Source organism: Vigna umbellata, chromosome 9 (genome assembly GCF_029865625.1).
Source record: "Vigna umbellata cultivar VRB3 chromosome 9, Vumbellata_1.0, whole genome shotgun sequence".
NCBI classification, from domain to species: Eukaryota; Viridiplantae; Streptophyta; class Magnoliopsida; order Fabales; family Fabaceae; genus Vigna; species Vigna umbellata.
The window spans coordinates 27645479-27668015 of NC_142173.1; the positions used below are offsets into that span (position 1 = coordinate 27645479).

A 22537-nucleotide genomic window follows, 5' to 3' on the forward strand; every position below is an offset into this window, starting at 1 on the left:
CGAGGGAAAGATTTGGGTTTCTTTAAAAAGTTTTTTTGGCATAGACTTTTGAAACAAGTAATAGTAGTTGTTTTATTTCCATAGTTGTTGTAATTACTTTTAATGTAATTGGACAAGGCTTTTGGAACTTTATGGTTTCAATAAATTATGCATGTTGAAAGGTTAAGATTTTTGAAAAAATACGTTTTCGCGCTATGATAAAGTTTTGAATTTTATTGATTTTTGTAAACCAGTGACATCCCAAAATTTGGGACGTTACAATGACTAAGTCACACAATTCTTACATGCAAGTTACTTTATGCATTATTAAGTATCTTAAGAATGCACTTGATAAAGACATTTTTTATCTAGTTCAAAATCCCAACAGAATCCAAGCTTTTTCTAATTCAAATTAGGCTAGTTGCAACATCACTTGAAAATCTGATATAGGATATTGCATTTTCTATTGTAATTACTTGATTTCATGAAAATCTACAAAGCAAAATATTGTTTCTTTAGCTTTACAGAAGCAAATATAGAGTCTTAGCCACCATTGCTTGTGAATTGCAATGGCTCAAATATATTGCTAATGACTTATCTTTGGATATTTCTTTGTTTTTTCTTACTTTATGTGACAATCAATATATCATTCACATGGCAAAAAAAAATCCTACGTTCCATGAAAAAACGAAACACATCAGAATAAATTGTCACTTCATCGATCTGTGCTAAAATTCTTTAAGGCCTAATTATCTTGTCTCATGTTTTCTAACATCAAATTGGTGATGTGTTTCCTAAATCCTTGCATCCTGATCCCTTTGAAGATAACATTTCCAAGTTGGGTTTAAAAGACATCCATAACTCACCTTGAGAGGGTATTAGAAATAAGTTATATAGTATGATTAAATTGTTGCTTTTCTGTTTCTTTTTTGTTTCTTTTGTTACTTTTATGTTGTTGTTTTTTCTTCTATTTAGAAGATGTTTTCTCCTTCTTAATTCTATATAACTAAGTTTTCTATTGTAAAATCATTGAGTTGATCAATAAACATTTTTTTTGAGATATTACATTGTTCCACTTCTCAGATTCAATAATTTTCAAACACTAATAATTACTATATATTATATGAGATTTAAAGTTAAATTGTATTATGTTTAATTAGACTTAAAGTCTAACTCAATTTTAGAAAACCAAAATTTCATTAAAATAAATTTCATTATTATGATATTATGTTAAGAAATGAACTTTAAATCTAACTCAATCCTACAAACTCAGTTTATAAGATGATGTTTGTACTCATTTATATATTTTAAATTGATCTTGTATCTAATGATGCGAGACTTTTATTAAATGATTTTTTTTAATTATATAGTTGTATTTGAATTATATTTTGACTATATTGTACTTGGTATATTAATAAATTTTTCAATGCATTGATATTTTGAGGGAGTTTGAACCTAACAAATTGATTTGTTTCATTTTGTAGGAGTTGATATTTTAAGTTTTATATATTACTAAAAATTTAGAAAACATAATTAAATCTACACTCTTAAATACTTTTGAATTTCCTAAAAAATGTAAATAATAATATTATGTTGTATAATTAAAACTGTTTTTTTAACCTGAACACTTTATGTATTTAATAAATAGTATATTTAATATCTTTCGAGTGGGATTATCCCCACTAATTTAAAAGCTATAACTAATTCAAACCATATTTAATTTAAGCAATTGCATTCAGTATAAATGTTGTGCATATTTAAGGAATGTTGATATATCATACGATAATTGTGTTTGAAATGATGAATAATATCTCAATTCAAATTTTTTAGAATTAAGTATTTAGGATAATATTTTTAATTTTTTTTTTCTTTGAAGTATTAAGTATAAAAACTATTAGTAAAAGGACATTCTTACTTTAATGATAACTTAAGTAACATATATTAAGATATCATATCGTGGTAAGTGGAAGAAGAATTTTTGTATATACTATAATGTGACATTAATATGCAATTTTATACAATGAATTCACCATGACTTATGGAGCTTGTGTTTGTAAATCTAAAATACTTAAAATTGGTATATATTAATATCTGGTAAGATATGCTTAATATTATTATCTCAGTATGTGCTTGCTTATTGTTATTGATATTGTATAAAAATAAGTTAAGTTTTAATTCATTTACAAGAAATTGTAAATATTATACTCTCTTGTACATTGGCTCAAATGTTAGATAACTAACACAAATCTTTTTGACTGATTATTTTATTTCATTATGTAATTGTAAATGGTGCAGGACAAGAAGATGAACCGAAAGTGATACTAGAGGTTGGCTTACTTTGTTTTCTCATATTTTACTAGTGAATATATATGTTTTGTAAAGCCTTCTTATTGAATAAACTATAGTTTATTTTATTATATATGTAAGCATTTAATTGCTAAAGAATTTAATATGCATATATGTTATGAGTAGTTATATAATGGAAAAAATAAATTTTAAAACTGATATTTTAATAACTTTATAACATAACACACATTATTATTTTATTGATTTATTATTTATTTATTATTTTATTTACGTACTTTAAATCTAATAAAGAAATCACATATATACTATATCAAAATATTATAAAAAACAAAAATCTGTGTTACTATATTAATTAATTTTATACATCAACCTTACCAAAATTACATATGATGTACACACAAAATCCATCATTTAAACAATAATCTAAGTTTACAATTTGCTGAAAATATGTACTTGTTATTTCAAAACCATATTATAGAATCTGATTGCCCAAGATAATTTAATAAGTTACAAATCACGAATGCACTCGTATTATTTCAGAAGTAAATTCTGTACAAATCAAACTTAATTTCAATACAACAACCAACATCTTTCCCTATCAAATTTCATTAACTACTTTTCCTACTTTGCATCGGTTAGATATGTATTGTCATGTCAGAAACCCAAACAAAAGCATGGCAAAGGGAAATAAATGTGGAACTGCTGCTTCTGTCTCTCCCACCCTTACAATCCTTTCCAATCTTAGCCACTGGAAGAGCACTCATGTCACTGTCTTTTGTGCTATGCCTAAGAAAGCTTCGACACTAAGCATAGAGATAGCAGAGCAGAGAATGTAGAAGCATGCACCAAGCACGAAAAAGGACCATTCTCTCGTCAAAATTTAATGCCCCATTATGGTACATCCTAATAGTTCCCTGCGAACTTGCTTCCCATAATTAACCAGAAACTATCATAAAGCTCTTGATTAGTATAGTCATTGTTAATTATCATCTGACACACGATCAAGTTTTCGATCATGTGTCACGTGAAAACTAAACGGGACTATGGCCATGCGATAATCTTGAACTATGTCATGATAATTTCTGGTATCTTTGTCTTGTGGACTTTCTCTGAGCCTTGGAACTTTTGGTGACCTTTTTTTGCACGGAGAACTCGAGTCCCAAACGGCGAAAAAGTAGAGGAATGTTGAAGTCAAAAGAATACCAAAAAGCTTTCCCCAAAATACCGTAAACGCTAAGCTGAATAGAACCAAGTATATTCCATAGCACTCGAACCTTTTTTGCTTCTCCAGTGGGCTTCCATGACCACCCTCTTTCCCTTTTTCCTTGGTGGAGTAGTGATTTGAAACGTTCGTTGATTCTGATGACGCGTGTGAGCCGGAGCAAGCTGAAGATGAAGTTGACAAAGGCGATTGAAGGGTTTTTCTTTCCCCATACTTCAAATTCTTGTGTTTGTACCCAAATGAATCATGGATGTAGCGGTTTTTATGGTGATCTCTTTTATTCTGCAAGACAAAAACATCTAAGTTAAAATAGGAAAAAAAAATTATACATATCATCCCAAAATTCGCGATCATGATTTGTGTGACTGATGGCAGAAATTAAACTAAAAAAAATGATAAAACAGTGAAAAAATGAATCCAAGACTAACCAGTATGGTTTCGTAGAACGCAGCTTTGATCACCCGAGAAATCGTCCGTTTAGGTGAAACGTGGTGGAAGTATACAGATTTGGGTTTTGAATTCTTGACCATTTGTTGCTTCTCTGAAGTGGGGACGCGTGAGAAATGACTGGGAGAAGAAGAACGATGAGGAGCAACTTCGGACTTTAACATGCAATCTATGTCGACGACAGGGCGAAAACATAGGAACTTGTTCTTTGAGAAGCTCCTCATGATTTTTCTGGATGAAGATATTTGTGTGTAACTCCAAAAGAGAAGATGAAGATGACAAGACAAACTCTGCTTTTGATTTTCGGGAATTTGGTTCGTTGGTTTTACAGCAAGACGAAGCAGTGGTTAGAGGACATTATATAACGTTGGGATGGTCATGGACATGGGTTTGGTTACCGTTCATTATTAGGTTTATTTTTATTTTATTTTTGTTCTTTATTTTTGTTTTAGTGAAAGGGTAGAAAGTGGGGGAAGAAAAGGAAGAAGCACTTTGGGGTGTGTGTGTGTGAGGAAGATGTTGAAGGATGTGACTTATAAAAATATATATTTTTCTTTTGGGAAAGAGATATAGAGAGAAAGAAAGAGAGGGTTTAATTTTGCAATAGCATAAAGGTGAGAGAGAAAAAGAGAGTCTTTAATGTTTAATGTTTATGGATAGTGAGTCAGGTGGCGTGGAGAATATATGTACTGTTGCTGTGCGTCTAAACGAAGGGTTTTGCTTTGTCGTGCATTAAATTTTATGGTACGAAGGATTTTTCCGTATTTAAGATGGTTTAATTTGGATTCGGATTGAGATCATGACACAGAAACAGTTTGTTTTTCGTTTAGGATTTGAAATTATTTATAACTTTTATCATGATTTCCATTATTTGATGCGATTTGAAAGGACAACATGCCTATTTAATGTATTTCTAAACACACTTTATAGATACCAGAAGCGTCGTGTTATCCAATTTCTAGTTTGGATTTCATCGCTTCATATATGCCATTAAGCTTTCTTTATGTTAGGTTTAGATCTTATTAAAAGACTATTTAACTATTGTTTAGACTCACTAAGATTTCTCTTCTGTCAAAAGAAAAAAAATCATGAATATCGAACTTATTTAAGATAAAATGAATTTAGATGTATGGATTGGGCATCCATATGTAAACATAATCAACCTTTAATGTTAGAAATGTGGATTGATTCAAGATTTTGAATTAATTAATTAATAAGAAAGATACAAATGTGGCTTTATTATATTTGGTTAGAGATATTGAATACTTTCAAATTGGATGAATCTAAATCAACGCAACCCACCTTTGTTTTTTCTTCCCTTTTATGTTGTTGCCATTTTAATTTGATCTTATAAAACTTGAAAACATATATAATTATAATAATACGATGTTTAACCTTAGTTCTTAAACTATATATTTTTCATAAATATTTCCTTTTAAAAATCTAAAATTATAAATACACATATTACGCCATGTTTGATACCGATTAGACCCATGTTTGAACAAGTGAAGTTAATTAAAAATATTACTGACAAGTCCAACTATTTCAAGCCAGATAAATTATTGTGTATATTTTATATCTCCTTTCTAATCCGTTAAACATAATTCAGCTAACCCATTATGATAACTACACAATTATATTTGAAAAGAAGAAGATAGAAAGATAGGGGGAGAGAGCAAAGAGAAAAAAAGTTTTGAATAATAAACAAGCACTACAAGGAGAAAATCGCAGTTACATACCATAAAGAAATAAAGAAATAGAGGAATTAAGGTTTTCGAATTTTAGGAATTTAGAAATTAGGAATGAATGAATACGATTGTTTACTAGAGGATTTAACAATAAACGAACTCCAGAATAATGAACATTCACTAAGCGTGACAAGAACGAGCTTCTTCGTCTACGCGAATCTACAATGGTGACTGCTAAAGAGTACGCGAGATTGAACAAAGAAGATGACAAAGGGAACTGAGTGCGCAAGACTGAACGAGGAATCCAAAGAAGAGAGTTTCAGTGCATTTGAGTTAGGAGAGTTGGAATTAGGGATCGAGAGAAATTCGAGAGAACAGAGCTCGTAAGTGTTCGAGCAAACAAGATTGAAATTAATAAACCTAAATTCTATTTTTTGAAAAATAAAAGAATTCCCAGATGGGTATATAACATCGATAGGTAACACTTGCATCTACTTACATACGGATTATAGAATTTACATAGAGATCATATCCTTAAGAAACTTTTCGGCTATCACACACATAAATTACTTATGGATATATTGATAGATAAAATTCGTATGTAACTCACTTTTCACCGTATGTATATAATATCTAAATTATATACATATTAAAATTTATATGTAAATATAAGTAAATAATCTTGCTATAATGAAAGAATTATAGCATGATTAATCTTCTTGATGATGTGACACCTAGTTTAAACAAAGTATAATTAAAAAACGTGTTATCTTGAAATTTAAAAAATAATATTAAGTATTTTCATTTTATTGAAAAACCTGATAAGAACGAAGGAGTAAAAGTGAATAATTTCTTTTTTAAATAATGCGTATTTTGTATCATTTATTGGTATCTTTTAACTCCAAGTTATACAAATTGCTAAGCGTTTTATTTGTGGATGAAGCTCTAAAAGAAACTCTTGCTTAAGGTTAAAATTAAAATTTTAGATACATTATATTTGAAAAGATTTTTACAGATTAACTTATTAATAAATTAATATTATTTAAAAAATAATAATTTTATATTATTTTGCTTTTATTCTTTGGAAATTGTTTCATAGATTCTCATCCAAATGATATAAACATGATCGAATACAGACATAACAACTTTTGAAGCAGTAAAATAGTTCAAGAAAATATTCAAAATTAAAATATTCTGCGTGCATGTAGGTTTTTGAGATGTTTTGTTGACAGAAACATTTAATAAATACTGACTCTTGAAAAAATGATTGAATACATATGTACAAGGAATAAAGAAAACTAGACACAAATTTCTTTACCCTACTTTTACCAGCTAATTTATATAAGCGCAACAAGTTCTTTATGCTTCCGTTGAAGGAATGTTTCTAGAAGATGTTTTAAAGAATAATCGCGTCCTGAAAAATTACGCGTTCCTTAATTTCTTGCTAAGATTTGTCAGGATAAATATTTTTAAAAAATTATATATGTTTATAGTTTCTTAATTTTGACCCATAATTAAAATTATTTTCTGTTTAAAATTTTAATACATTTCTTTCTTTAAATTTAAAAAATAAATAAACATACAATCATTTTAATTTAATTATATTAAATTTATTTGATGTGTTAAATTTTAAATCGAAATAGATACATGTCAAATAATAACTTAAATACTAACAATTGATATATAAAAATTTAATGTAATTGAGTTAAAAAGATTATATCAATTATTTTTAAAGTTTAGTGATAAAAAATAATAAAAGTTTTTTAAAAAACAACTAAAAGTATAATTAATTATTAAAAAAATTAGAAATTAAATTACTTTAGGTATAAAATAGTAAGATAGACTCTTTTATATTAATTTATATATCTAATAAAAGATAATTTTAGGAAAACTATGAACTAATTTTAGTTTATACAATTTGAAAATTTTTGAAGTTTATTCAAATGGATATTTATTCGCTTTGCAAAGCAATTGCTTACAGCAGAGCTCGTCCAGTGGTGCCATACAAGTCAAAAAGTTATGAATATGCTTGATACTATTACATTTCTATAGTAACTTTTTTATGTATTTAAACTGAAAAAATTGCTAGCAATAGTTTAATAAAATTTTTATAATATATAGTACATATAGATGCTGAAATATTTTTTGTTGGTATATATATCACTGTTAACCTTTGATGATGAAGGCGCAAAGTAAAGTTTCCTTATTCCTTTCGTTGTTTCTTTCTTCCCCCACATGATTCACAAGTCATCACTGTATTACATTTTATTGTCCAAAAAATTTTGGAATGATTTTCAAATGTCTTCTTAAAATATTTGATAGTGGTATTCTTTCTACGAAGGTGTTTCCGTCCCTTAAACTGTTTTTCTTCAAGTTAAATTGTGTGGCACATGTTCAATGAGTAAAATATGTGTTTAATGGAAACCACTTGCGTGTTAGTAACTTCTTTTATTTATTTTCTTAATTCACTGGCTTAAAGGAAACTTATGAACTAAGACATCTTGGTGGTGGCCATCTGTTTTCACTTCTTTTTTATGATATCAAAACATAATAAAATTATTATTATTGTAATTATTAAAATAAATTTAAATAAATTTATAATTTTATTGTAAGTAATATTTATTTTTTTAGATAACTTTTTTATTATAATAGTTATTTTAGTTTAAAATTTTTTAGAAAAAACGATGAAATAAAAAAAAGTTAAATTTTAAAAGAAAAGATACTTAAAACATAAAATTAGTAAAAATAATTATTTTAATTTAAGAAACGACACTTAAAAGGTAAAATAGAAACCAAATATATACACCCCAAAAGAGAAATAAAACTTATGCGTTTCATATTATTTTAAGAAATAAGTATTATAATTTTTTTATTAACATCATATAATGAAATTCTGAAATCTAAAATATGGGTAAACTGGATTTAAAATAAAATAATATTTGATTATATAATTAAAGTAATTTTTTTAAATTGTAAAAATTGAAGTAAAAACAAAAATTTATAGGAACACGAGTTATAAGATCTCAGTGTTATAACACAACTTTTAAATAATATAACATGTAAGTTCATAATTTTGGAGAAATTAGATTCAGGTAAAGTAAGTTGTGTAAAATTATTTATAAAGATTGGTAGATTAAATAGGTTCATATTGTTGGTAAAATATAACAAAAGTTTTGTTAACCGGTTTAGGTCATTAGTTAAGTCAATTAACTGGATATATTTTGAAATTAAAATTTATATTATTAACATAATTTTATTAATCTATATTCTAAATTTAAAATCACATGACATAATAAAATTCACAACAACAAAATTTATACATACTTCAAATGTAAATAATTTAAAGTTTATAATTCAACCAAAAATAATATTTTAGCACACACAAATTATTTGCATTTATTTAATATATTTTTAATTTTTACTTTCCTTTTTCTTTTTAAAAATATAAAAATTCATCTTTTTCATAACTATTTTACCTTTATAACACGTATTTAATAAATATAAATATATGTCATTATTTACTCCCATCTATCAATTAAATAATTAAAGTGGTTAACCTCACACGTTCAAAACAACGACATTTTATAAATAAAAAAGTTAAAAAAATAGGTTCGTCCGTCAATCACAAGCCTTGGGTTACCAACTTTTTAATGCCAAAACTGAGCATGGCATTAGGAAGTTATTTGTATAGTTGGTAGAATTACCAATTTGGATAAATTAATGTCCCAGTCTTCAATCCACGTATTTTCTTCTTCCTGCATTTTCTTAATTTCTAGCTACATTTGTTTTTTTAATTTTTAAAAAGATGATCTTATTTTTTTTGTAAAGTGATTTTGGGATGATCTGTTCTGAACATATTTCGAAATAATTTTTTCAAAATTTCTAAAATAGAATTTTTAAAATAGGATTTTCAGAATATAATGTTCAGAACAAACTTTACAAATTACATTATGAAATGAGTTTTTTGGAATAGAATTTTCAGAATAAGCTTTCTGAAGTCTACAACAACCTTTCTAGAACACATTCAAAAATAAGCTTTCAGTAAACAAGTATGTTTTTCTAGAAGAAGCTCTGTAGTGAAAAATGGAGGTACACCGGTGATTAATTACTACAGTAAAAACGGCAACGATGCACTTGGAAGGAAACATGTGCAGTTAGTAATAATGGGTGGTGCTGATAGATGGTCTGACCCTGACTTCTTATCACATGTGAATGTTCTGTTAATATAGAGAGAAAGACGATTGAATATAGTTGAGAGATGTAAGATATTTTTAAAATAAAATAAAACAATGGAGAGGTGTAAAATATTTTTGAATAAAAAGAAATAATGGAGAGAAGTAAGAATGTTAACTTTTCTAACATTAATATATTTTAGAGAAAATGATATAATATTAATTTTAATTCAATTTTGTGTACATTAAATCAATTTTAAATAACTAAAGATATATTATTAATATTAATATTATTATTAGTCCTAATTAAGAAATTTATTATATCTCAAATTTCAAATCCTTATAATTAAACCTAATGTTGGCGGACATTTATCATATATTTTATACTTTGGTCTAAATTCTAATTTAGCCAACATCTACATTAGTTAGTCACTACCAATTATTTATTTTTAATACATCTATTGTCCCATAATATCGTATCAAGAAAAGAAGTATAAGTAACGTCTCCAAAAAAGGCCACACAAATGGGGAAAAGCCAATGCTGGATGCCAAAAATTGGCCCTCCATACCTGGATGCTAATGGTGTTTGCCTTGGCCAGAAAAACCTAGCGTTAATTTGATCCACACATGGTGATATTTTTGGAAAAATAAATTTAATATTAGTGTTGGCTTGACGAATGTGATAATGGATAAAGAAAAAAAAAGTTTGTTTTATTTGTACAAAATTCAAATCCAAAAACACAACCCATCAACTATAGAACTTAGACTAAGAGAAGTTAAGTTCAAAGTGAAACGGAAATGTATTTAAAATTTGGCAAAAATTGTTTAATCAACTCACCTTTCATAATCATCTTCACAAACTCCACGAACTAACCCTTAACTTGACCATAATCACTTGTTATCCACTTTTAAATGACAAACTTCACGATCTCAATTTTGAAGGGCTTGAACAAACAAACCCTTAGATTAGTTGTTGTCATTTTCAACTTATCGATCAACCAAAAATGTGATAATCCAAACTCAGCTCAACATCAGCATTAAGAATGTAGGATTGATGACATCTCATTGTGCTAAAAATGAGATGTCTTCTTCGATGATAGAGAAAATGAAATTAACTTTTCTTTTAATTTTACTCTTTGCAAATCTAATAAAGAAATTCTACAATGTCTTCCTTGCTGAAAAACCATCCCTTCATGCTAACAGAATGAAGAACAAAATCAAGGGAGAACAAAATGAAATAATGAAGTGAAATGTGAAGGCTTTGATAAAAAATTCACAGTATAAAATTTGACCTAAACATGTTATATTAACATCACAGTAACACATTCAGATAAAAAAAATAGCGGAAGCAAAAATAAAAGAATAATGTGCGTACCTCATGCCATTGCTACTTTTGTAATCCAAACCCAGATATTTGTTTTCTAAACCTTAACTCACTCAAACTCGATGGTGTATTTTCTGAATAGAGGAGTAGGCTTAGTGATCAAACTGAGAGTAACCCATTCCCTAGGGTTCAAAATAAATGGGTTTTACATTGAAACAAAATTAGTAACTATTCCATAACCTCTATGTAGTTAAAAGATAAAAATAACGGCTTAATGGACCACTTTATGTTCCTAATTAGGAACTAAAAATGCTATAATATTTAAAATAATGCTAACATTCTCCCACTTGGTCCATTTATCCAATTATTAACCACAACAAGTGGTAAAATATATACAAGTCATGATGATAGGTCATCTGATAGAGAGTTCTATCTTCCATGTACCACAATATATATTTCTCTCAACATTAGCTCTCAACTTAATGCATAAACCATATGTTTATGCTAGATCAAAACAAAATTATATCTTCTCAAAATAAATGTGCACAAAAACATATGAGAAAAACATCAAACTGAATAAGAGTTTCATTGAAAATAATAAATGTACTGATAATGAAATTACATCGTGGAACCAAGTCCCATTCGCACTACATGATCCTTAAAATTCTTTGGTGGCATGCCTTTAGTTAAAGGATCAACAATCATCAACTCAATGCCAATGTGTTCAATGACCACTTTCTTTTCCTTAACACGTTATATGATGGCTAAGTATTTGATGTCAATGTGCTTACTTCGACATCCACTTTTATCATTCTTAGCCATAAACACAGCAGCAGAGTTGTCACAGTACAACTTTAATGGCCTAGAAATAGAGTCCAAAACTTTAAGCCCAAAAATGAAACTCTTTAACCATACACCATGTGAGGTAGCCTCAAAACAAGAAACGAACTCATGTTCCATAATAGAAGTAGCAGTTAATGTCTGCTTGGCACTTCTCCAAGATACAACTTCATCAGCTAACATAAAAATATAACCAGATGTTGATTTTCGTGAATCAACGCAGCCAACATAGTCTGAATCAGAGTAGTTAATCACTTCCAAACATTCAGTTCGTCTATATATAAGCATGTAATCTTTTGTCCCTTGAAGATATCTCATTACCTTCTTTGCAGCTTTCCAGTGGTCAACACCTGGATTACTCTGATATCTTCCCAAAACTCCAACAACATATGCAATGTCAGGTCTAGTGCAAACCTGAGCATACATAAGGCTTCCGATAGCTGAAGCATATGGAATATTCTTCATGTGTTCCCGCTCAAAATCATTTTTTGGACATTGACTCAAATTGAGTTTATCACCCTTCACGATGGGAGTTATACTTGGTGAACAATCCTTCATGTTAAACCTCTCTAAAACTTTGTTGATATAGGTCTCTTGAGACAAACCCAAAATGCCTCGAGATCTTTTCCTATGGATCTTAATGCCAATGACATAAGATGCCTCTCCCATATCCTTCATGTCAAAGTTCTTTGAGAGAAATTGTTTCACTTCATGTAACAAACCCTTGTCGTTGGTTGCAAGCAAAATATCATCCACGTATAATACAAGGAAACAAATCTTATTCCCACTGACCTTTTGGTATATACATTGATCCATGACATTTTCTTCAAAACCAAATGACGTGATGACATCATGAAATTTTAGATACCATTGGCTGGAGGCTTGTTTTAATCCATAGATGGATTTATTAAGCTTGCAAACTAAGTGCTCATTGTCTTTAGAAGAGAATTCTTCAGGTTTGTTTCATGTAAACCTCTTCTTCCAGATGACCATTAAGGAATGTCATTGTCACATCCATTTGATGTAACTCAAAATCAAAATGAGCTACTAATTCCATAATTATTCGGAAAGAATCTTTCTTAGATACAGGAGAAAAAGTCTCTGTGTAGTCAATTCCTTCTCTTTGAGTGAACCCTTTGGCAACAAGTCTTGCCTTATATCTCTCAATGTTGCCTTTTGAGTCTTTCTTGGGTTTAAAGACCCATCTACATCCAATGGATTTTACACCATTAGGCAACTAAACGAGATTCCAGACTTTGTTGGATGCCATAGAATCCATCTCATCTTTCATGGCTTCATACCATAGGTCTGATTCTTAAGAACTCATGGCCTGTAAAAACATTTAGGATCATTTGTAGCTCCAATATTGTAGTCAACTTCTTGCAAATACACTACATAATCACTAGGAATTGCTGGCTTTTTAACTCTAGTAGATCTTCTTTATGATGCCTTATCATTTTCTTGAGGAACTTGTTGCTCAAGCCACTATTCAGTAGGTTGTTCAACATCATCTTGTGTTTCCTTATTAGCAACTTGATCTGTAAGGTCATTTTCAGCAGGTTTTGAAGCTTCAATTATTGTTTGTCTAACACCCCGTTTGTGTTTGAAGGGTGTGAATGACAGCCAATCTATCACTTGAGCTAGAGGGTTGAGCTTCATAGTGATTCCTTTCATTCCCAATGATTGGAAATTGATCACTCCCACTAACCAAGTCATTCTCAAGAAATTTTGCATTTTTTGACTCCACAATCTTAGTGTTATGCGATAGACAATAGAATCTATACCCCTTAGACTTTTCAACATATTCAATGAAATACCCAATAATAATCCTTGGGTCTAGTTTCTTCTCTTGTGGATTATAAATTCTCACTTCAAACGGACATCCCCAAATGCGTATATGTCGCAAACTTGGTTTCCAACCTTTGAATAACTCAAACGGTGTCTTTAAGACGACCTTGGTTAGGACTCAGTTTAATATAGAACAACCGTCTTTAGTGTTTCAGTCCACAAGAATTGAGGAAGTTTTGAATTACTCCTCATACTTCTCACCATGTCCATCAAAGTTCTGTTCCTTCTTTCTGCAACACCATTCTGATCTAGAAAACCAAGCATAGTGTATTGGGCAACAATTCCATGTTCTTGAAGAAACTTTGCAAACGGACCAAGTGCTTGTCCATTCTCTACGTATCTACCATAATACTCCCCACCTCTATCTGATCTCACAATCTTGATTTGTTTTCCGCATTGTAGCTCAACTTCAGCCTTAAAAATGTTAAAGGCATCCAAGGCTTCATCCTTAGAACGAAGTAAGTAGAGATACATATAACGTGAGTAGTCATCTATAAAGGTGATGAAGTATTTCAGACTACTTGCGTCCATATCCGGACAACAAATATCTGTATGAATAATTTCTAGTAAACTTGAACTCCTATTAGCACCTCTTTTGGACTTGTTAGTTTGCTTTCCCTTAATGCAATCCACACAAGTCCCAAAATCAACAAAATCTAAAGTACAAAGTACTCCATCATTTATTAATCGCTTAATTCTCTCAATGGAGATATGTCACAATCTTCGGTGCCATAAAACAGAAGAATCCTCATTCATAACACATCTTTTTAACCCGACAGTAACGTGCATAGAATCATAAGCGATATTGTTTTGCAAAATAATGGAATAAAGACCATCACATAATTCACCAAAACCAACAACTTTAGATTTATTCATTAAGGCAAAACCAGAATCTAAAAAATTAAAAGAAAAACCTAAAGGTATAAGTCTTGAAACAAAAATCAATTTTTTGGAAAAACAGGAACATAGAATGTCTTTTCCAAATGCAAAATAAAACCACTACTTAAAACTAAGCTGCATGTTCCAATGGCCTCTACATGTGAACTCATCTTACTCCCTGAGTAGATGTATTGCTCACTTCCCACTAGCCTCCTTAGGTTTTGCATACCCTACAAGATATTAGAAACATGAATTGTAGAACCAGAATCAATCCACCATGTGTTATGATTAAAACTAGTCAAATTAGATTCATAACAGACAAAAGCAAATGGAGTACCTTTCTTATGAAGCCAATTCTTAAATTTTAAGCAGTCTTTCTTCATGTGTCCTTTCTTTTTACAAAAGAAACATCTCGACTCCTTCTTAATAATTGGCTTAGCAGGAATCTTTCCCTTCTTATTAACTTGGTTCTTCTTATTCTTAAAAAAAGTGGTCAAGTTCACCTTCTCCCCTTCTTCTATCAATAGCCTTTCTTCTTCTTGAACACACATGTTCAATAATTCATTAATAGATCACTTATCCTTATGTGTGTTGTAAGAGATTTTAAAGGGGGCATAATGGTGAGGCAAAGTGCACAAAATATAGTGTACTAGGAAAGAATTAGACATGGTAACTTCCAAAGCTTTTAGTTGAGCCACAATGTCCCTTATTCCCATGATATGATCACATACTCCCTTAATTCCAGTTAGCCTTAAGGATGAAAATTGCATTATAAGGGTGCTCGTAAGAGATTTATCAGATGTCGTAAACTGCTCATCAATAGCCCTTAGTAAATCTTTGACATTCTCATACTAGTCAACTGAACCCCGAATCCCAGCAAGAATGTTGGTTTTTATGAACGTTACGGAGAGATGATTTGACCTATCCCATTTTTCATAAAGATCAATGGCATCTGAAGTGCTAGTCTCAGTAATACCCGGTGGTTCTGGTTTTCTAATAGCATATTCAATGTCCATCCAGCCTAAATGAAGAAGAACTTTTTCCTTCCAAACCTTATAATTATCACCTTTCAACTCGGGAATACCACACTTGATATCAGAAAAATTCACAGATTGAGAAACTGCAAATTCAAAATTACATGCTTATTCAATAATTTGATACTAAAATAAATGTCATGTTTTACCAATGCAAAGATGTCTTTACCAATAAGTTTATTAACATAAAATTTGCTTGTGGGCTAAAGTCTTATGCAATTAGACTCATTATCTTAATGATAAAACTATCAAATTATGTTCCTTTTTCTTAATTCATGTGGGTAAATTAAGAAATATAATTTAATATTTTATCCTAATTAATCATATAACACTACAAAAATCTGTATTTTTACCGGCGGTTTTTTTAAATGTTACCGGCGGTTTTAACCCCCGCAAATCATATTTCCCGCGGTTGGAAAAACCGGTGGGAAAACGTCCGTCGCCAAGCAAGCACCGGCGGTTCTGAAAAAACCGCCAGTATTAGCGGGGGTTCCCAGGAACCGCCGGAATTTCCAGGGGTTTTGTAGAAACCGCCGGAATTTCCGGGGGTTTTGTAGAAACCGCCGGGAATAGCGGGGCTACTCAAAAACCGCCGGAACAAGCTGGGGTTATCTCAAAACCGCCCCTACTTTTGATGGTTTAGTTTACCGGGGTTAAAACCGCCGGGAATTTGTATAGTTCATTTTTTTTTATTGTAATAAAATTAGATTATAATAAAAATGGTTTTATTGACAAAACAAACAATAAATTAATATGAACTAAAATTTAATAATATTGTATAAAATAAACTACATTATTCAACCTAATAGCATTCATACAACTAATTGTTCAATCTAATAGCATTCATACAACAATTACATAAAAATTAAAAAGAAAGATGTTCATTACATATGTTCAATATAGATGTTCAATACTAAAAGTATGACTCATAAAAGTATTCAATAACTATCTAATTTTTTTCTTCATTACATCCATTGTTTGGCCCACTCCCTTGATCAGATACCTATAATGTAACATAATAGTTAGTCGATAATATATTTAATAAAAAATCGTACAAATGAATTTAACAATTATTACCGATGATCTTTGAAATACTGCAAATTGTGAAGGCAATGGACCTTGATGATTTTGCAACAAAAGTGTCATGATTGCCTTCATTTCATTGACTTGTGATGTCAATGAAGATACCTATAACAGAAAAATTTATTTAAAAAGTTAGAAATATGATACCTAACATGTTAATCTTAAAAGAAACAAACCAAGTAAATATTCATTAACCTGAGATTCCAATTTAACATTAGAAGAAGTCAATGAAGATACCTATAACAGAAAAATTTATTTAAAAAGTGAGAAATATGATACCTAACATGTTAATTTTAAAAGGAACAAACCAAATAAATATTTAAATATTCATTAACCTGGGATTATAATTCAACATTAGAAGGAGTAGATGAAGATGATCCAATATGAGAACGAGCATGGACTCCAAAGACTTTAGATGGGCAAGGACCCAAACCTAGACCGCGAACACGTCCACAATGCTCTTGGCTTCCTAAAACATGAGCCAATGAATCTAAACTTGATATTTCTTTTGATTGAGACGATGTTGTAGATTCATATGTTTGAATTTTTTCCTACATACAACGTAATCAATGATGCCAACATTAAAAACATTGCATTTGTATAAAGAGACAAACTATTGAGTTGGCAGCAATATACTTATATTTAAACTTAAGATGTCTGCAAAAACAGTAGCAAGAATTGTCAATCAATAATTATATCACTAAAGAGATACATCATGAATTGTCACTAAAGAGATTATGACAATCCAAAGAAAGATCACATCTAATGCCTAACTGTCTGAACTATAATGGTTTCTTACAATGAATGGCTTTGATTTTACAATATAGGAGAGTGATGTAAAAGGAACCTAAGAAAGCAATAAAATTGGCACAAAAAAATTAGCATCAAGCTAGAGACTAAAAACAGACGAAACACAAAGGAAATAAGAGTCAAAACAAAGGTACATGTGCAAAAAATACTGTAGCAAAAATTGACACAAATAAGAGGCAATAATTTGGCAAAAACTCTATGCATACATGAAGAGAAAGACCTCAAAATGAGTGGAAATAATTTGGCAAGCTTCAAACCTATATGTTCTGTAAATTGGTGAGAAGAAAGGCTCAAAATGAAGCTACCAAACACACAAAACAGTGAGCAAAAAGGCTAGGCTGGACCAGCCAATGCAAGCAAACAAATTTGGTTTTTAATTTGATTTTGCTGGAGCATGCAGATTTGAATTTAGGAGTCTCGACCAAACATGATTGATTAATTATGTGTTTTTGATCAAAGCTAAAATTGATGTGTTTAAGACCTCTACTATTGAGAAGAAAGGCTCAAAATGAAGCTACCAAACACACAAAACAGTGAGCAAAAAGGCTAGGCTGGACCAGCCAATGCAAGCAAACAAATTTGGTTTTTAATTTGATTTTGCTGGAGCATGCAGATTTGAATTTAGGAGTCTCGACCAAACATGATTGATTAATTATGTGTTTTTGATCAAAGCTAAAATTGATGTGTTTAAGACCTCTACTATTGTAGAACATACAAGCAAAGCCTACACACTTAAATCCCAAGTATGATGCAAAAATGACTCTTAGCAAGTGCAATTTCAAGAAATATTTTCTAGAAAATTTCTAAGTACACCAAAGTACAGGGAACGAAATCCAGCCATCAAAGCACTAAAATGAACAACGACTGAAATAACACCAATTTGACATAGCAAACAAATTAATTAAAACGAAATACCCGAAAGAAAATGAAACAATATGCCGAAATACAACAATTATAGGAAATACTAAAAAGATTGGAACTTACACCAATTTCCCTTGCCTCATCACTGACAAAAGCTCCATTGGTCGTCTTATGAGTAGCTATCCAAACTTCTCCTCTGCTAACTTTGTGCCCACACTCTTTTTCCTATGAAAATTAACAAATGCTTATTAGGTATGTTATAAATATTATGAGAAATAGAAAATTGAAGATAAATAACACTTCACCATTTCTTCTCTCTTCCTTGCAATGCTCTTGGATCCCCCTATGTGAGCAAGAGTTTGTTTTGTCCTATTGTGCTTATTTTTTAAGGCAATCTCCTAACATTGTGATAAGAAAAGTTATTAAATCATAACAAAATTTTATGAAAAGAGATATAGGTTTTACCTTTGTTCTTTCATCAAGTCGATAGTCAACAAAAGAAGCCCAATGATCTCTATCAATGCCTTCTGGAGCCATGGCAATCAATTCATCTCTAGTACGGGTGCCATCATCTCCAATTGGTTGATATTCCTCAAATAGGGAATACATTATTATTATTATACCTTTTAGAAGTTGATGAGTAATAATTATGAATCTTTTTTAAACTCTAAATAAAATTAAATAAAAAAAATATTTCAATAATAGTTATTTGATAATATTATATATCCAAATGATTAATCATACCACAAAAATAATTACACATTATTACGATCGAACATTTATAATTAACCAATCGAACAAATTACCTCTAACACTTAAAATTAGACTACTAGTAACTTGTGTAATAATAAACTGTTGATTTTGACACACACCCAAAACACTATCTTAAGCAACAACAATAATATTAATAATATAAAAATTTCTTATAACAATGTAAATAAAAATTTCTTATAACAATCGTGCCTCATAAGAAACACTGATGCTAGTAGAACCTGGTTGGCGCAGAGTAATAGAAGAAACAGTTCTAGTTAAGCTGCACAAAGCACTTGGCCTCTGCTGTGAAAATGAAAATAACTTTGCTACAATGTCCTGAAACACAGAAAGTATACAATCAAGTAACATTTAAATTTAAATTAATGTACAATTATAAATAAAATATTAATAAAAGATAGAAACTACAACTGTAGAACAACTGCAGCAAAAAAGTGAAACTCTGTGTGAACTGGTACAACAAAAACTTAGTAGAACCTACAAAGGCAACACCAATAAAAAAATGTTAGAAACAACAAGAATTTGTCAGACAAAAGCTTAGTTAGTAACACTAATTTGTAAAATAAAATTCAAAACTAAAGTAGATTAAACTAACTCCTACTTATAGCAAAAAGTAATCACACAAATCAAACTACTACAAGAAACATCTTAATAAAACCATTTAATAGAAATTACTAAAATCTAAACCTACCAATTACAAAGGTTAAAAACTATTTAAACTACTTCAGTAAGACAGAAAACAGATTTAAAACTACTTATGACTATCTAAAATATAAAGAAAACTAGACACATGAAGACTTAATTATAATTTAAAATAACATCAGAAAGGAAGCTATGAAGAAGCATTAGCTAAGCATCGAAATAGGTTCAAAGCATAGAAGGAGAAGTTACATAAGTGAAAGGTGAATCTTGAATTTCTAATGTAGCCTCTTTGTGAAATTAACATTAACAGTAACATTAACATAGTTAGGAATCTCTACCTTCCAAGTTCTAACATATCTAAATCTTTTAGAAATTAACCTCTGCTTCAACCAACAAAAAGATGATATACTTTTAAGATAAAAACTAAAAAAATTTCAAAACAATAATTCATAGAGTAAATTAATTCAAAAATAGAAAAAAGAAATCAACTTTTTATCACTAATAGTGCATATGCTGATTGAAAAACAAATCATTTGGGGACTGAATATGAGTAACAATGCATATGATTTGGTGACAATACAACAATTTTATCACTAACAGACACTAAGTATAAAAGAAATTAACTTTAATAATATTTATGGTATTCAAGAGACCATGTTCCCTACCGGTCTCTATTTTCTGAAAGTATAATCATTCATTAAAATGACAAACAGATCTCTCTCTCAACCTCTGTTATTTATAGATGATATCCACTACATTATATTCTCTTGTTGCCCTTTTACACTCAACATTTAGTATCATTACAACATTGTCGATCTTAAATCTCTGCAATACAAGTTTCCCTTAATAAAAAAAGTCAGCATCCTCTAAATGAATAGTCCCATAAAAAGTACTTTGAATCTAAAAACTAAGTTCTCAACAAGCAAAAAGAATATACAGTTTTTGGTTATATATTGGAAAATACCACTAATGCATCAGTGATGCGCTAAAGAAACCTTGCATATATGAAGGAATAAAAGATCAAAATCGAATTACTGAGATAACTAAGCAAGGAAATTACTTATCATTTTGAAAAACTTAGGCACAAAATACAAAAGATACTACCTTCTTATGGCCAACACTTAAGGGTTATAATTAAATAGGAGACAAATACAGACAACTCAATGAGTTCACTTAGCACTTAATTTACAAAGAAGTAAACCAATTATAAACAATTAGCACTTAAATAAAAAAAATCCTTCATTGAATAATCCAAATAGAATATGTATCTTTAACATAAAGTCTCTAAGAAACAATGTTATTGGCATCAATTATGTCCAACAATGAAGAAACAGTGAGTCAATTCTTAAACCAGAAAAATAAGTTCTTCACACAGTGGATTTATGGTCAAGAAAACTGTATTAGCATAGCATAGAATATGAAAAAGATGGCAACCAGTGTGAGGGATCTAAAAGCATGAGAAACAGCTCAACGTCTGCATTCTGCTTTTCAGCAGTTTAAAATTAAATGTCCAAAGGAATAAAAGATTTTTGGTTGTGTATGTTCGTTGATGAGTACTGACCTTCTTTGATTCCAAGTAGCGTTTCTCTGAGGAACATATATTTGTTCAGGCTTTTTTGGGACAAGCAATAGAGAGCTGGGAAGCTAGAAAACAAAAAACAGCAATGTTTAGAGAAATTATTATGCGCACATTAAGTAAAAATAATAGCAATAAACTACATGTAAGAGGATATGCTAAAATTTCACCAGGTGTTGCCAGAAGCTTTGTAGAAATTTGTGGAGGCAGAGTGTGCAAGATAGGAGAACAAGAAAGTAACTCGTATCAGAAAGAGGCACTTCAGAGGCAAAGCATATGAAAAAACCATATTAAGAAAAGAATCAGAGAAACTTGCTTTATTTTCAACAGAAAAATATACCTAATCTAAAACCTATTCCAAAAATGAAACAGAAAAAGGGTAATAAAATTAAACCTTGATTCACAATCAAACATTCCAAGCAACACCACGGACAGATATGGAGGAGGAGGAGCAGCAAGTGCAAACAGCTCCAACACTGGTGCAGGTATTTTGGCTCCCCTTTCCTACACCAGCAGTAGGAAGTATTTCATTGATTGCTATTCAGAGTCATAGACGCCTCCATCATCAGAGAAATCATCAAATGTTCACATATCAAGCAGGAGAAGACGAACACGAAGGAGAGCAGGAGAAGACGAACACGAAGCCAAGCAGGAGAAGATTGTGGTGCGGTGAAGGGTTTGGGGGAAAATTTGATGAAGGCGGGGAAGGAGGTTAGGGTTTAGTGATAATTTCAGAGAATTAGAGTAGATGGATTCCCGAAAGTAATGACTGAAGGCGAGAGAGGGGATATAGGTTGGTAAGTATTTCAAAAATTAAAAAATTATATTTTAGGGACGGTTTTTTTATAACCGCCAGAAATACATGCGGTTTTAGACATAAACCGCAGGAACTATTCGAGGTTTCTAAAACCGCCGGTAAATAACCCCCCTTAAAATTAATTATTTTTGTAGTGTAAATATGAAAAAATTTCTGTGGGTAGATTTTATCATATTAGATACAATTATTTACAATTAATGTTTCTCATGTAACAAAACCTTATATACAATTTTAATT

The 22537-nt window shown here is 30.2% G+C and overlaps 2 protein-coding genes across 2 annotated transcripts; both read right to left on the reverse strand.

The window, feature by feature from the left end:
• Positions 1–2784: 2784 nt before the first annotated feature.
• LOC148193121 (uncharacterized) lies at positions 2785–4463 on the reverse strand. The gene is made up of 2 exons (XM_088099584.1): positions 3937–4463; positions 2785–3790 (listed from the first exon to the last, which is right to left on the reverse strand). Exons 1-2 carry the CDS (start codon positions 4177–4179, stop codon positions 3266–3268), a joined length of 768 nt encoding a protein of 255 aa, XP_087955710.1. The 5' UTR covers positions 4180–4463; the 3' UTR covers positions 2785–3265.
• A 12121-nt stretch (positions 4464–16584) lies between these two features.
• On the reverse strand, positions 16585–19500 carry LOC124847865 (uncharacterized). Its single transcript, XM_088099722.1, has 7 exons — positions 18960–19500; positions 18800–18892; positions 18618–18719; positions 17159–17374; positions 17019–17060; positions 16818–16928; positions 16585–16743 (listed from the first exon to the last, which is right to left on the reverse strand). Exons 1-4 carry the CDS (start codon positions 19101–19103, stop codon positions 17165–17167), a joined length of 549 nt encoding a protein of 182 aa, XP_087955848.1. The 5' UTR covers positions 19104–19500; the 3' UTR covers positions 16585–16743; positions 16818–16928; positions 17019–17060; positions 17159–17164.
• Between the last annotated feature and the right edge of the window lie 3037 nt (positions 19501–22537).

What these genes read in the sequence shown, in the direction of transcription:
- LOC124847865 (XM_088099722.1), bottom strand. Translation starts at nt 19,103, where the DNA reads ATGTATTCCCTATTTGAGGAATATCAACCAATTGGAGATGATGGCACC. An exon ending in CAAGGAAGAGAGAAGAAATG is followed by an intron (nt 18,720 to 18,799) that starts GTGAAGTGTTAT and finishes TAATTTTCATAG; the next exon opens with GAAAAAGAGTGTGGGCACAA. An exon ending in ATGAGGCAAGGGAAATTGGT is followed by an intron (nt 17,375 to 18,617) that starts GTAAGTTCCAAT and finishes CGTTGTATGTAG; the next exon opens with GAAAAAATTCAAACATATGA.
- LOC148193121 (XM_088099584.1), bottom strand. Translation starts at nt 4,179, where the DNA reads ATGAGGAGCTTCTCAAAGAACAAGTTCCTATGTTTTCGCCCTGTCGTC. An exon ending in CGTTCTACGAAACCATACTG is followed by an intron (nt 3,791 to 3,936) that starts GTTAGTCTTGGA and finishes TTTGTCTTGCAG; the next exon opens with AATAAAAGAGATCACCATAA.